Genomic DNA, 16928 nt, shown 5'->3' on the forward strand with positions numbered 1-16928 from the left:
GAGAGCTCAACTTGAAGAACAGTGCCATGCAAACTGTGCTAAAAGGGTCAGTTATAGGAAAAGACCCTTTTAATATTTTCTTTGGTCTGGAACTTGCCGGATTCAACTTGACATTGAAGTATTCTGTGGAGAATGTCCTATGTCTTAAAACTTTGTTTTCGCTTTGTGTTTATCTGGGTACAAAAATGAACTTCTAAGTGACTTTGTCAGAATTTTCATCTCCTGCGTGCTTTGGCCATGAGCCACAGGACTAACATGCCCCCAAGATAGGGTGGACGTCTTAAAGGAGGTGTCTCAGGGTTTTCTTAGAGTGTAGCACTTAATGGTGTAAATAAAACCGGTTGGGAGGGCCTCACTGCCAGTCCCTTTTCATTTCCATCATCATTTAAATGGCTCTCCAAAGCACTACTTCTGTTGGTCATTTTGCTCTCTTTAGAGCTGTAATTTCTTGATTATTTTTCTCTTGGATTTGTTATTTCTCTGCTTTCATTTCTGTTACCGCCTCTCTCTCTCTTTACCTGTGGTATCAGATAAGAAGCAGGGAAAATGAGAGGCCCTTCTCCCTCCCACCCCAACATTCACAAAGAAGGTATTTTCTTTAAATGTGCCCATTATGAATGTGGCAATTTCTGCTGCACTGTGAAGGGGGATAGAAAGTGTTTTAAGACTATATTCAGAGTCATTGTTTCTTTTAAACTATTCTAGTGATTAATCCAGTTGCTTTCGTGTTTCTCCTTTTTCCACAGTGTTTCTCAGGAAAGACAGCTGATGTTTACCACCCCACAGTGGTCCTGAGTGGAGCAATACTGGGGACTCCCAGCCCCCTCCTCCCAGCCCCACCTTTGGGAGCTAGTTTAGTTGGTTCAGACTTTGATACGAATCTGGTCTTGAGTAAATAAATTGAGGGCCCCCCACGTCTCTCCCACATTACTCTTGATCTGAAGAACCTCCAAGAACTGTCACTGTGAGGACTGAATCTGCAGCAGGGAAGGTGACCCAGCATGACTGTACCCCAGGACTTGTCTGGACCGAGTCAGACTGTGGGGCTGGGAGCTGCTCTTCCCCCTGCTGTGAGAGCTGCTTGTTACTGCTGTTGAGGCCTGTTCTGATGTTCATTTTGTAGGAGTAGCTCGTGTTGCTTCAAACCAGTTAGATTTCTCAACCTGAGCTACAAACTAGGAAAGATAAATTGACTTTATTTATAATCTGGCATCAGCATGGTGGAAGATCTTGATCCCAGTATGCATGGCTGATTTCTCTGGACTTAGCACATAAGCAGGCTTTGTTCATTTGTTCAGGGGATTGCTGGGCGTTGGGAAAGGCGACAGGAGGTTCAGAGGCGCCTTTGGACATAGAGTGGAGTAAAATTCTGTGACAGCGGCTTCACCTGCTTCTCAGAATTTCTTAAGTGTCCGACTTCCGGTCTGGTAGCTGACCTTTCTGTACATTGGGTCCAGCTGTCTTTCCTTGTTCTGTAGTAAATCTATTAACTGCTTCTGCTCAGACACGTCCCAGGGCTAGTTAATGTTAGCCTCTTCTTCTTGCTGTCCAATTTGCCGCCACATGGCTTCTGTGTCACACTCTGTTGTGTAGGAGTCATACGAAGGAGCTTTCTGCTCTGTTTCGGATTATTAGTTTTCTTGCTTATTCTGGTATGTGGTGTTGTGAACCAGTCGAGGAAGTAAGACAGTTTATCCTCACAACCAGAACAGTGGCATTCTCCATTCTGGCACGCCTCAGGTCAGAAATTCTACCAGCAACTTCTTACTTTTTTTGACCTGCGTTGCTTGTTGCTGGGGGAGCACTTTTGCTCGGCTGTGTTTACTAGTATGTGGCAGCCACTGCTGGCAAGACAATGAAGGTTGAGCTTAAGAAAAGCATTGATGGCGTCATTTCCATAAATTGGCATCAGTGTCTGCAAATATGGTCATTTGCAATTATCAACCCTAATGGAAGGAAGAAGAGTCTTGGCTGAGACCTGTGTATAATCCAGTAACCATTTACATTTAATATTGCTGAGTAATTGTGTGCCTAACTTCACTTACAGACATTAAGTTACATCACCTTTCTTCTTCCTGTGCCTTCCTCTAATTTCCTCCTAACAATCTGGATGAGAATCTTAGAGAGTAAACTTTTTGGATGGCCATAGTGTTATTTAGTGATCATTTTTGCTTAATTAAGTTTTGTTCCTTTGAGACCCTGTGAAGTATAAGCGGCTGAATACCATTTCCAACTTAAGTCTCTAATTTAACCTTCTTGAAAGCTGAAAGAACTCCACAGAGGAGTTGATCTAAGCCTCAGACTTCAAAGCAAAACACTTGAAAATTTTTTTTTAGCTTTCTGGACTCATGTGTACAGACTTCTTCAGCAGTGGCATCTGGTTTATGGAGAAGAGATGTTGAACCAGCCGACTGTGAGTGTTCAGGTCAATCCCCAGAAAAGTGAGGAGTTCCATGTTGGGTTGGTGTAGTATTTGAGCATCTCTGGTTGCAAGTAAAAAGATACAGGAGTACTTCAAGGAAACTAAGGACTGGAATGCTTTGGGGCTTCTGGAAGCCAGGGAAACCAGAATGCAGAGCCAGAAAGCCCCAGACACCAGGGAGTACCTTGTCTTCATCTTTCTCTTCTCCATGCTCCTATTTCCTTTTTCTATCCCTTAGCATGCTGTCTTGACTTCACAGACGTATCCTAATATAATGATAGAATATGGCTACCATTTAGCTCCCAGATTTATATATTATCATTCCCACCACATGAAAAGGCTACTGGACTGTCTCTTGTCCCATTCTATATTCCTGGAGGACAGGATCTAGATTTAGGTCATGTGTCCATCCTGACATCTAACTACTAAGAGAAGGTCACTTCCTACAAACAAGACTGCTGGGAGCCCACACTTATGGAACAGAAGATAGTTTGAGCTCATAGCCTGGAATTTCCTGTTGTATGGGCTTGGAACTGTCCAAAGAGTTCCCAGCCCAGGAAAATCAGATTAGACTCATGCTAAAATTGTATGTTTTTAAAAATTAATTAATGTCACAAATACATTGGTTTGACTATTTTAAAGTTTTATCCTCTTGTTACTAATACAAATGACAGCTTACAGCTTATTTCTCAATTCATTAAAATAGAAGTAGAAAGGGCCTTGAACTATCATCCAGTATTCACACAGGTGATTGTCTGAACCATTCAGGAGAGATGGCTATATAAGCTCTTCATAAAGAAGTCCAGGAAAAGAAACCTTACAGCCATTCTTCTGTGACCTATTCAACTACTCTTTTTTTTTAAATTTATTTTTTATTGATGTATAGTTGAATTATAATGTCTTAATTACTGCTGTACAGAAAAGTGACTCAGTTATACATATATATACATTCTTTTCCATTACGGTTTATCAACTACTCTTTTTTAAAAATCACTCTTGGGCTTCCCGGGTGGCGCAGTGGTTGAGAATCAGCCTGCTAATGCAGGGGACACGGGTTCGAGCCCTGGTCAGGGAAGATCCCACATGCCGCGGAGCAACTAGGCCCGTGAGCCACAATTACTGAGCCTGCGCGTCTGGAGCCTGTGCTCCGCAACAAGAGAGGCCGCGATAGTGAGAGGCCCGCGCACCACGATGAAGAGTGGCCCCCACTTGCCACAACTAGAGAAAGCCCTCGCACAGAAACGAAGACCCAACACAGCAATCAATCAGTCAATCAATCAATCAATCAATATATATCACTCTTTGACTTTGAAAGCAGAACTGTATAATTCTAGGAGCCTAGAATTGACTTATCGACCCAACATACACCTGCCTCAACCCAGCTTTTCTATTCCTTAGCAACTTATTGAAATGAGTTCCAGAACACTGGAACAATTTTTACTTCTTTATAGCTGCCTTTTATTCTGTACTACCAATACCTTCTTACCTAGCTGTGTGATTATGATACAATTTTCCAGGACTTAGGAATAAAAGATTGAAACTTCGACTACTTAATCATGAACAAGTAAATATCTCTGCCCTATTTTTAAAGACTTTTAGAGGGACCTCCCTGGCGGTCCAGTGGTTAAGACTCTGTGCTTCCACTTCAGGGGGCACGGGTTTGATCCCTGGTCGGGGAACTAAGATCCCACGTGCCACAAGGCACAGTTAAAAAGATTTTAAAAAGAAAAAAAAAAAAAAAACCAAAACGCTTTTAGAGACGATTCTTCAGCTTCTCCTCCACTGCCCACTGCCGGTGCTCCTGTGTTTATCCATGTTCTGTGTATGAGAAAATGAGACTGGGAGGTGAGCTTAAGTTTGTTCTGAAACACAGTGGGTCATAAATAGTGGCTGAGCCAGGATCAGAATTCCTGCTTTCTGATTCCTGCCTTGGGCTCTTTCTGAACAGCCCTGTGAGGAGACAAGGAATCAGGCCAGAAATGCCTTATTCCTGGAGCCCAGGCAAGCTCTTCCTAATCCCTTTGGTGGCCACAGTCTCCATGGAAGACCCGCTCTGTGAGCAAACATAAGCCTTTGCACACTGCTGTGTCTCTACAGTCTAACTCTTGGCTCTTTTTTCTTTAATTTCCCTTACATCCCTTTCAGGATATCTGTGTGAGAGGAAAGAAAGCTTCTTATTCATTTACTCTTTCAATAAAGAACTTAAAAACATACTAAGTGTCTGCTTTGTGCCAGGGCTTGTGCTAGGCACACCATCCATTACTACTATTGGACTCAACTTTGAACATTCTAGGTAGTCACTTGCAAAATGCAGCAAAAGAAGAGTCACGTCCACACCACCCATTAGATCACCATCGTACGAGGTTAGCCATGCAGTGTCATTATCCCATTATCCTGTCTCTTTGAGGAGGGCAACATATGTATCATAGTGATAGCCAACAAGTATTAAGTACCAGGCACTGTGCTTGGTATTTAACATTCATTATCTTATTTAAACCTCACAACAACCCAGCGAGGTTGATATTTTAAATACCTTTTACCAATGAGTAAACTAAGGTTCAGACAAAAATGGTTAACATTTGATTCGTTTATTGTGTGCCAGGTGCTGTGTTAAGTGTTTGTATGAATCATGCTTAATCCTCGCAACAGCCCTGTGATACTCTACTCTAATTATCCCCATTTTAAAGATGAAAACACTGAGATCCAAGGAGGTTAGGTTTATTGCTCAGGTCACATAAGTAAGTTGTATAACTTGATTAAGATTCGTAATTATCTACCCAGACTCAGGATTGGAATTAGGATTAGGATTTAGGATCAGAGCCAGGATTAGGATTTCTGTAGAATTTCAGTGTGATAGTCTCGTCTTCAGAAGTAGATTAGGGATAAGATCCCTCTCGAGGCCTGTGTGTCAAGGCTCTGTGTCTGCCTGCTGTCCGTCCTGGTGTTTTGGCACCCCGGGAGTGCTCAGTGCTTTCTTGGCCATGTCTTATGGTTAGCTGATGTGTGAGCATGCTCAGGAGAACCACATGGAGACTCAGTCTTGATCCAAACATCACGAACCCACAACCATACTTTTCTTTGCCTCCTATCACTGATCTCTCCCTGTGCAGTTAAGAAATCTGCCTGCAGATTCAAATTTGAACCAGTGGCTTGCGTTTAAACCGCCAATTCAAGTGGGTTATATGCTTTTTTAAACTTTTTAAAGTTTTTAATCTAGGACAGAAAAAAGGTATAGTATATGTGACACAGAGAAGGTATATTTTTTAGTGGAAAGACAAACCATAAATACTGGATTGATAATGATCAACCTTTTCAATACACTGGCATTTCCAGAGCTCTTGGGAAAATATTATTGTACCTTCTCACTTATTATTGGCTTTTAAACTTACCTGTAGTTCTCTTTCCGAACTGGAAGCCTCCTCAATTCCTGATTTTCTCTTTATTTATTCAGCTAATATTTACTGAGTACCTTGTGGGCTAAGCCATGCAGATACACCTGTGAACAAGGCAGACATAATTAACTCTAACCATGATAAATGCTACAGAGGAAGTAAAAGGTGCTATTAAAATAGTAATAGTAGGGGAGGGAGAAGAGTTGTAAAGTCAGGGAAGACTTTCTGGGGGAATTGCTCTTTAAGCAGAGAGTGGAGGTTGAATAGGAAACAGGCAGGAGGGACAAGAGAAGGGAAGGAAGCATTCCAGGCAGAGGGTACAGCATGTGTGGCGACACTGAGGCAAGTAAGACCTTGACTCATCTGAGTCGCGGAGAAGAAGTCAGAGACAGGGAAGTACTTCCAGGAAGAAAAGAGCCACATGCTGGAGAAGGGACTTTCTTTTTCAAAAAATATTGACTTAAAAATTGATGCCCCTGGAAGAATTGATAATACCGCTGCCCCATTGTTATTCCCATGGTATAAATGGTGAAGTGGCCGTGCTTCATGGGTGGCCCTGTGGGACTAGGAGCCGTGGTGGAGTGGGGAGGCTGGGGGAGGTGGGGAGGGCTGGGGGATGACTCTGACTCGGGGGGTTCTCTCCCCTCAGGCCTGAAGACCATCGTGGGCGCCCTAATTCAGTCCGTGAAGAAGCTGTCAGATGTGATGATCTTGACAGTGTTCTGCCTGAGTGTCTTTGCCTTGATCGGACTGCAGCTCTTCATGGGAAACCTGCGGAACAAGTGTGTGGTGTGGCCCATAAACTTCAACGAGAGCTATCTTGAAAACGGCACCAAGGGCTTTGACTGGGAAGAGTACATCAACAATAAAAGTAGGTGGCCCCGTCTCTGCAAGTGGGGGAAGAAAAAGTCTTGCAGAAAGGAAGGCCAGGGCTGCTGGAAGGAGCCTTGTGAACTTACTCCCTTCCCTTGAGGTCGGATTATGTTCAGAAACTCTTAAATATCAACCCTCTCTCCCTCTCTCTCTTTTCTCTCCCTTTAAAAACAAAGATGAAACTTTAGATCTTTTTCACATGTACCCCTAAACTTTTACTTTGAAAATCAGGCTTAGAAACTTGATAAAAATCCTCTTTTCCCTGAGATATTTAAACATTTAGTTTATAGAGTATACCTAGTAAGGTTTCTGAATACTACTTAGACCTTAGGAATCAATCTGGTCTAGGGAGTCCAGTAATCTCTAAGTAATCATTTGATCCTATTACAGTTAAGGAGTTTTAACAAGTTCATTTCAGGAACCAAGGCACTTGGGTCTTACCCTTAGGAATATTTGGTATAGTAGTACTTCTGTAAAACAATGGGGGAAAGTTAGCAGTATCACTGTTAGTCACTCCTGAGGAAATAAAGGCAGTTAGTACCCACAAGAAAGTGTTGCAAAGGGGATTTCAGGGACACGAAAGGGAAACGTACCTTCTGATTTAAAATAGGGCATGGTAACTAGCAATCAGTTTATCTTTGGTAGAGAGAAGTTGTAAGGATAGAAGAGTAAAGTGGTGTAAAGGGGTAAAGAACTCAGAAACCTCTTTTTTAGACCCTTTGATTCAAGTACTAGAATGTGGCTTACAGATCTGAAGTACGAGTAGAAGTCAGGTGTCTGTGAAAAGAACATTGCACTAAAGGCTAAACATTGCACTAAAGCAGCACTTTTCATTGTTAAATATATATAGGAAAATAGTTAATGGTAAAGAATTCTTATCAGGTTTCACTGCTGTCAGAAAAGATTTATATGAGCTAAAATCAATAACTGTTTATTCTCTCATTCACTGAAATCTGCCTTATTCATTTCCTGCCTCTTTAAACTTTTCTAGCAAATTTTTACACAGTTCCTGGCATGCTGGAACCTTTACTCTGTGGGAACAGTTCTGATGCTGGGTAAGTAGCTCACCTAATTTTATTCTCCTCCCTTAAAATAATTTGTCAGACAAAAATGGACAATATGTTCTCTTTCTTTGTGCTCATACAGTGGATCCTTAGTGGACCCGACGTATTGGGTGACTCAGATCTTCTTTCTGTTTTGTATTTGTCCATCCAAAGTTGACATTTCACTAGTAGGTGAAGGTGTCCATAGTCTCAAGCCAAAATTAAAGATGTAAAAGGCTAAAGACAGAATCTATAACATCAGATATCTTGCCTGTCTCTTGAAGACTCTCCTCATTCTATCCTAACACAATTAATAAAATATCGAATAAGGACACTGTCTTCATGATAGGTTAGCACCCAAGGTTGACCCAGAATATGCCAGGCCTGACAACGTGGGGGAGGGAAAAGAGTTGCAATGTAATATCTTTTCCCCTTTTTATATTGTGGCAAAATACACGTAACATAAAATTTGATCTCTTAACCATTTCTACATGTACAGTTCGGTGGTATTAAGTATGCTAATGTTGTTATGCAACCGTCACCACCATCCATCTCCAGAACTCTTCATCTTCCTACAGTGAAACTCTGTACCCAATAACTCCCCATTCTCCCCTCCCCCCAGCCCCTGGTGACCACCATTCTACTTTCTGTCTCTATGATTTTGACCAGTCTAAGTACCTTACTTAAGTAGAATCATACAGTAATTGTCTTTCTGCAACTGACTTATTTCACTTAGCATAATGTCCTCAAGGTTCATCCATGTTATAGTATATGTCAGAATTTCCTTCCTTTTTAAGGCTGAATAATATTCCATTGTATGTATATATCACATTTTGTTTATCCATTCATCTGTCAATAGACACTTGGGTTGTTTCCACATTTTAGCTACTGTGAATAATGCTGCTATGAACATGAGTGTACAGCAACAAAGTTTAGTCCTGATTCTGCTACTTCTAGACTTTTGGCAAGCCATTTAACTTATGTGAGCCTCCGCTTCTTCATCTAAAAACGGATTTAATCATGTTCTCACTTTCTCAAAGGGTTATGTAAGGATCCAATTAGATAACATACGTGAAAGTGCTTTGTAAACAGAGGACTATATAAATGTAGGGTGTAGTGTCATTATTTAGAGTATATTGGTAAATACAGGAATTGGTGTTTTAAGATGACATGACGACTAGAAGTTCATTTAATTTCTGTATTGAAGTAGATACTAGAAATTACACTGAAATAAATATCAGGCGAGTCTTAAAGCAGAAGAACTGTTATAATCAAGGTCACTGAAATCCCCATTATGACATGGTTGTCACAATGGGTGTTAAGAGAATCGAGATGATTAAGAGGAACTTCTAGCCATTTGTCATTTCGGATAGCAGCTAAGTTAAATTTGGTTGAATTGCACATTGATATGAATCTAGGACAGTGATTCTCAAATTTTGGCATGCATAAGAATCATCTGACACGCCCCTTAAAAATACAGATTCATGGATCCCATATCCAGAGCTTTTATTCCTAGGTCTTGGGTAGGACATAGGAATCAACATCTTTCAGGTGATTCTAATCCTAGACTGTCCCCATGACATCATTTTTTGAAAAATTGACCTTGCTACTTTGTTTCTTTCCTCTTTTTCTTTTTTTTAATTCCTGTTTGTTGGCCTGTAATAAATAACCATCTTTATAGATGGTTATTTATTATCTCCAAGGTCATAGAGATGCCTTACAGCTGATGACTGGGTAGGATTACATTGAAAAGCCCTTTGTTTCCCTTTCTTTCCTCAGGCAATGCCCAGAGGGATACCAGTGTATGAAAGCAGGAAGGAACCCCAACTATGGTTACACAAGCTTTGACACTTTTAGCTGGGCCTTCTTGGCATTGTTTCGCCTTATGACCCAGGACTACTGGGAAAACTTGTATCAATTAGTAAGTAATACCTCTTTTTCGAGTGCTACCTCTTTTTCTTTGGTGATAGAATTTACTTGAGGATATGTGGGGTTGGGGACATTCTGTGTGAGAGACCTTTGGTGAAGACGTTACATAGGATCTTAGGATGGTATTTCTCAGAGTCAGCTGGTTTACAAAAGTAAGTGAATTCTCCCAGCTCTTGGCTCGGTTCTTTAATGCTCATCATGTAGAGCTGTAGAGGTTCACAGACTTGAGAGCCTCTTGCCTGGCCTGGGAATCTGCCTTCTCTACCTACATCCTATCATTTCACCAGACCATCTTCAGTATTTCTCCTTTTGGACTTTTGGGCTTAGGGCATCTTTTTAAGAAATATTAAACACATTGTGCAAGGCACTATGCTAGACATTATAAAGATGAGATTTTATCCACAGGGATCTTGGAGCCTAAATATGTCAGTGTTTTGAAATTTGTAACACATTTGTATTTGTTCAAGAATGTTGTGACAGATATTTTTGAAAAGGTCACTACTATTCTGTTGGGCTGCTTTGGTGACTCTGGGCAAGTCATTTAATTTTGCTGGTTGTGGTGGAGAAGTTAGTCTAGGTGACTGCTGAGGGTCTTCCAGTTTAGAGATTCTCTGATGATCCACTGTTTTCCATTTGACTCTGGCATTTGGTAATGCAAGTTAGTTTGAGGATAAGAAATGTGTTCCCCTCAGGCATGAAGGAAGCTCTTTAAGGGAAGTTTCTTATTCGTATCTCCTAGAATTCTTCGTTTCTGTTGTACAGCCTAGTATTCCCTCAGGATTGAATCTTTCCCATGAAATATTTGTGACTTATGCTAAGTTTCAATTTGTGGTTGAGAAGAACAAAAATGAAAACTAAGTAATAGTGGGTCCCGTGTACATAACCTAAAACACATTTGTTCTTTGATGTCTATTTGCTTGCTCAAGAAGTACTCAGTATTCCTTGAGTGTTCCCCAAGGGATACTCTTGGGATCCTCCTTCCTGTTTTCTTTTCCTTCCACTATCCTTTATGTCATATCCCTCTTTAAAAACTCATCCTATTACAAAAGGCTAAGGAAGGATGTCCCTCAAGATAGGGACTTCCTATGACTTGGACCTGATCCCAGAGATGGAATTTGTCTGTTAATGCTCTTTGAGGACCAGTAGATAAATGAGCTGAGGTCTTGTATTCATTTCTTCAGACTTGTTTTAGAACCAGCTGACAAAGTCAAATGTAATTCTTAGCCCAGAGTGATTTTTCCTTTAAAAAAAAATTAAGCATTTTTCTACGAAAGCAGTATATTAAGAGTATTTGGAAGTGGAAGAGGACTTTTTTGTCATAATGAATGGGACGTACTACCAACATTTGCTGTGAGTTGAGGGTAGGGGAGGCCATTTGGCCGTTGGGGATGCTAAGTGTTCTGCAGTGTGAAGAAGTACCACGCGGTGAAGTACTGTCCTGTTCAAAATGCAGTAGTGCCCCTGCAGAGGAACACCAGCCCATGAGTTGTTTTCAGCCTGATTCATTTGATGCAAGCGACTCAGAAAGTGGTCTTTGTCTCTTTGTCTTTACAGACCTTAAGAGCAGCTGGGAAGACGTACATGATCTTCTTCGTCTTGGTCATCTTTGTGGGTTCTTTCTATCTGGTGAACTTGATCTTGGCTGTGGTGGCCATGGCTTATGAAGAACAGAATCAGGCAACACTGGAGGAAGCAGAGCAGAAAGAGGCTGAATTCAAAGCAATGTTGGAGCAACTTAAGAAGCAACAGGAAGAGGCACAGGTTGGTGACCAATTCTTTGCTGTGGTCCTTCCTGCCAGATCACGGTGACTAAGGCCCCACCTGATTGCCATTCCAATTGATCTTTTTAGCCATCAGTCACTGTCAAATAGAAGTCATTGATCTGATTAAAATAACCCAAGTAACAACTGCAGATGGTCAGTCCAATTATTCCATTTGTCTTAATGGCCAAATTGTTTGTGAACATGATCTTTTGTTGAATTTCTCAACTGTTCAGTGTACAACTACTGTGCTGGCTGGGGAGAAAAAAAAGTGGCCAGAGCAATTTATATAATGCTTCATATAAGCATAGCCTTTTTGTTGAGAAAAACATTAGGATCTCCCTCAGAGATTCTCCGTGGTCATAACAAGTCTTGAAAAGAAGATACAGGTAAAATATTAAAGTAAAATTTGAAAAACAAACTTGTGATTCCACCAACACCCTAACACTTTACTTTTTAATCTTTATCCAAATATACATGTATTTTTACATTGTTGGGCCCATAATGTATAGTATAGTTTCTTAGCATTGATTTTCAGAGTTGTCCAAAAAAAGGATCATTTGGTACCAAGGTGGCAGCCACATTCTTGTCTGAGATGCTCAAGAGAATAAATCCCAGAGTTCTCACCATGCCGTTCTGCTCTGATTATGCAAGGCTGTGTGCCACGGTACAAATTCAGCTAGGAAAAAGAGATACCAGGCCCCAGCCACAGTCTCCTCTGACGGGCTGGCTTTCCTTCCTCCTTTTTTCCCTTTTTCCCCTATCTATGGGAAAGGAAGTGATCTGTACTAATTGCTTGGCTTTGGGTGGCTCCAGTTAATTGCTTCCGATCTGCTCTGCTGCTGTGGCTCCTTTCGTAGGCGGCGGCGATGGCCACTTCAGCAGGAACTGTCTCAGAAGATGCCATAGAGGAAGAAGGTGAAGAAGGGGCAGGCTCTCCCCGGAGCTCATCTGAAATCTCTAAGCTCAGTTCCAAGAGTGCCAAAGAGAGACGTAACAGGAGAAAGAAGAGGAAACAAAAGGAGCTCTCTGAAGGGGAAGAGAAAGGGGATCCCGAGAAGGTGTTCAAGTCAGAGTCAGAAGATGGTATGAGGAGGAAGGGCTTTCGGCTACCAGACAACAGAATTGGGAGGAAATTTTCCATCATGAATCAGGTAAACTCTTTGCGCTGGGTCAAATAAGCCTAAGAAATTTTGGTTTTCCTAATCTCACTTGATTCTCATATTCCCCTTTGGGTTTACATTTTCCAGACCCATCCCTGCATTCTCAGGCCTACCTCTCCATACCTACACGTTGTTTTCCTTTTGGAGGAAGTGTTACTCGCATATTAGGCTGCCCTGTGCTCTAATCCTGCCCTCCCTTCTCTGCTCTAAAGCTAGCCCTAGGACAACCTGGTCACCTTTGGCAAACTTCCTACAGCAGTAAAGTCTGTGTCACAACCAGCAAGCCTTAAGTTCTAAAACATCATGAAGAACTTTTCTCCGCTTAGCATCTGAACTTCAGAATTTAGATCAAATACCTCTTTTTAAGAGTTTCATATAATTTTAGGTTAAAAAAAAAAAAGTCATGAAACTCTTTAGGTCACCTTATTTGAGTGTGGCAAGTTCTAGTAATTAATTATTCTAGATATATAGTGTCATGCTGATAAATTAGCCTATGATATATTAAAAGCCTCCAGTTTTACCCAACTTTGATAAATCAAGAAACTAAGAGAAAGAGAAGGGAAAGGACTTATGGATAATTATTGAGCATTGTATTACTATAAATTTCATCACATAATAGGTATTTTTGGATTTCAGAGAACACCACCAAAATCCAATTCTTAAGCCATTTAATTCCCCCCCCCTTTTTTTTTTTTTTTTAATTTATTTTTGGCTGCATTGGGTCTTTGTTGCTGCGTGCAGGCTTTCTCTCATTTTGGTGAGGGAGGCTACTCTTTGTTGCGGTGCGTGGGCTTCTCATTGCGGTGGGTTCTCTTGTTGCGGAGCACGGGCTCTAGGCATGCAGGCTTCAGTAGTTGTGGCACACGGGCTCTAGAGTGCAGGCTCAGTAGTTGTGGCGCACGGGCTTAGTTGCTCTGTGGCATGTGGGATCTTCCCGGACCAGGGCTCAAACCCATGTCCCCTGCATTCGCAGGCGGATTCTTAACCACTGCGCCACCAGGGAAGCCCTAATTCCCCATTTTAAAGAAAGTTTTGTAAGGTATAGAATAGATTACAGTTCCTGGTTATGGCAGTGTATTCAGTGTCTTTTCTTGTTTCCCAGAGATGATTGATTGTGCCTCTCCCTTACATCTCTCACCTCCCAGTTCAGTCTTTTGCTAGTCCAGTTCATTTTATCACAGCAGAATCTCTCATGTCCATCCCCTTCTTTTTATTCCTATTAATCCTATTTTAGTTCAGACTTTGTGTTGCTTTGTTCTACTGCAGTTATCCATTGCAGCTTCATTCACTCTTGTCTCTCTCTTCTTTATGTTTTATATATCGTCAGCAGATCACTTCCTAAAACATATCTCTCATTATTCATCACCAAGCATTTATGGAGTGCCTACTGTGTGTCAAGGATTGTGCTAGGTCCTAGAGATTAAAAGGTGGTTAGAACACCATCCCTGTCCTAGGGAGCTTACAGTGTAATGGGGCAACCAGATACATTAAAAAAATTATTTGTATAATAGCATTGATGATATTATTCCATAATTGAGATACGCTGGGGTGTTTTGGAGGGCGCAGATCTATCCCAACCTGGAGGTTCAGCAAAGATTTCTGGGGAAGATCAATGAAGGATAAACAGGAGTTAGTCAAGTAATGTACATGTGTGTTGGTGAGGGAGCAGTAAGACGGAAGAAAGGACATTCCAGGTTTGGAAGAAAAGTATGTTTCAGTTTGGATATCCCAAGTTTGAATTGTTTGTTGGGAAACCAAGTAGACACATGGATAGTCAAATGATAGCTCAGGGAAGAGGTCCTGAGCTGAGAGATGGGGATTGAAACCATGAGACTGGATGAGACGACTCAGAGAGGTTGTGTCAGGTGGAAGAACAGTGGGCCACTGATGTTCACGGGCATCGGAGATGGAGCTCATGGAGGAAAACAAGTGAACGGTCATTAGAGGTGCTAAGAGAACCGACAGTGCAGTGAGGGCTGGAGAGCACAAGGGTGGGAGAAGGCAGTGGAGTGATCAGTGGATTGAAACTTCACAGAGATGCTTGATGAGATCAGAACTGGAAATGTCCGTTGGATTCGGCAATAGAAGTCATTGAGAACTTGAAAGTTACATTTCAGTCCAGGGTAAGGGTGGATGCCATATTGAGTGGGAAGTAGAGACTTCTCATTCAAACTTCTTTAAAGAATGTGGATGAAAGTAAGCATTTTTATAATCTGTTGGGGAGGAAACCCAGAAGAAGGAGGGTTGGAAGTAAAAATGGAGTAGAATAGAAAAGAAAATAGAACACAGTCTTGGGAGATGTGAAAATAGGTGTAGCCTCTAACAGGAAAGGGGGTACCTTGTCCCCCCCAAAGACACCAGCACAATAGAGGTGTGTGTGTGTGGATAAGTTTGTAGATGGGGAGTAGGAAGTGGAGAAAGATGACACCTGTCAGTCTCTAGTTTTCGATAATGTAGGAAATTAAAAATCTTATCGAAGGGATTGAGAGCTTGAGTCGGGAGGCTGAAGAAAACAGTGACAGTTTAGAGTAGTTATTAGGAAGAATGGGAGAGGGAACTCCCCTTTGGGGTGGAATTCATAGCACTCCCCCTCCCCGATGCAGACTCCCTTTTCAGTCTCCAGTCCCTGTGCCCCTTCAAGCACCCTATACTTACACCAGAGTGAAGTACTAGATGCTTCTCATACACGATGCTTCTTTTCTACCCTCTGGTTTGCTCCAGAAACAGCCTCTCTAAGATGCCCTGTTTTTTCCATTTCTGAATTGTCCACATTGTATTTATTCTTCATATCCTTTTCTCAAGAAACCTTCCCTGACCCTCCTCTATCCCACCCCCAATTGGAAATTATCATTTCATCTTTCCATTATGTTTATACGTACCTCTTTGCATGTTGCTTTTTACTGTATGTGGTTTTATATTTACTAATGTTCATATCCTCTCCTCTCTCAGATAAAATCCTAAAGTCAAGGCCTGCTTCTATGCCCATTCAGATATTTGTTGGAAAAATGAATGAAGAACTTTTATAAATCTGATTTAACCCCTTCTGGGACTTCTTTATGGCCTTTACGGAACCATCTCTGTCTCACCTTCACCTCACCTTTCTCCTAGTTCAGTCCCTTTTGGGGGAAAACTGTGATTGTAGCTTTGTTGTAATCCAACCCTTGTCTTGAGAGCCATCCTGAGCTAGTTAATAAATACCTTAGTACCATTAACACTTTGCTATTGAATGGGCTCTGATTAATCCATAGGCTTCAGCACAGAGTTGCACTGATTGCTCCCTAGCTCAAAAATAAAGCTGGGCTTCTGAGATGTCCTGCTTTGCATGAAAATGTTCACTTCCTCTAATTTCCCCATCTGAAAAAAACTGTGGATTCCTAGAGTCCGTGGCTGACTGCCAAGACTTGCTTAGAAGCCCCACACAGTAGTAATACTCTTTGTCCCAGGACTCTCCTGCAGTTTCTCTGATTTTATCTGGAGGAATGGTTGCAGAAACTGAGGCCTAGAGAGATTTACTAATTTATTTAAGGCTATATAGCTAGTAGGTGTTGCAGGCAAGATTTGAACCGGGGGCTTCTGGCTCTAAGCCTTGTACTGCAGTCTCTAGCCACCCCCTCCCCACTCACCTCCACACATACCTGGTCATCTGTTCTGTTGGCTTAACGGCGACTGGCTTCAGTTTTCCCACCGCACAGTTCAAGTGAATGTCGGTTTCCTGTATTTCATATCTGCTGAGATCCTCTCGAGACATCTGCCCAACCTGTCTCCTACCTGTTTCTCTGTAAAATTAACTGCTGTGTTTTTAGGGTTTAGGTGAAAACAGATATTAGGTTGAGTTCATTTTTGCAAAGTATTTTAATTATTCTGTTGCAGCAGTTCTCAAACTTTTTGGTCTTTATATCTTTAAGAATTATTGAGGACCCCAAAGAGCTTTTTTTAAATGTGCTTTCAATTTATTATTGTGTTAGAAATTATAATTAAGAAATTTTAAAATGTTTGTTTACTGATTTATTTAAAATAATAATGATAAACCCATTATATGTTTAACACAGATCATACATATTTTTGAAAAAATAAACTGTTTTCCAGATCAAAAAAAAAATTAGTGTAAAAAGTGGTACTGTTTACATCTTTGCGAATCTCTTTAATCTGTGGTTAATAGAAGACAGCTGGAATATACCTGTATTCAGTCTGTTGCGATGTATGTTTTTTTGGTTGAAGTATTTAAAGAAAATCTAGTTTCATACAGATGTAGTTGGAAAAGGGAGGAATATTTTAACAGCCTCTTTAGATAATTGTGAATATTCTTCTTCGATGCTTTTCCAAAACTGGATAATGGTAGATTTTTA

General features: G+C 41.2%; 1 protein-coding gene across 9 annotated transcripts in view; it reads left to right on the forward strand.

Moving 5' to 3' along the window:
* Nucleotides 1-16928, forward strand: part of SCN8A (sodium voltage-gated channel alpha subunit 8) — a 122122-nt gene that overhangs the window by 37686 nt on the left and 67508 nt on the right. For all 9 annotated transcript variants that reach the window (XM_082350524.1, XM_082350523.1, XM_082350525.1 and 6 more), the window contains 5 exons: nucleotides 6464-6685; nucleotides 7679-7742; nucleotides 9510-9651; nucleotides 11214-11420; nucleotides 12280-12573. In XM_082350524.1, coding sequence (XP_082206650.1) covers nucleotides 6464-6685; nucleotides 7679-7742; nucleotides 9510-9651; nucleotides 11214-11420; nucleotides 12280-12573 — 929 coding nt within the window. The remainder of the gene's footprint in view (nucleotides 1-6463; nucleotides 6686-7678; nucleotides 7743-9509; nucleotides 9652-11213; nucleotides 11421-12279; nucleotides 12574-16928) is intronic.

This window comes from Balaenoptera borealis (genome assembly GCF_965194805.1).
Source record: "Balaenoptera borealis genome assembly, chromosome: 13".
In the NCBI taxonomy this organism is placed as follows: Eukaryota; Metazoa; Chordata; class Mammalia; order Artiodactyla; family Balaenopteridae; genus Balaenoptera; species Balaenoptera borealis.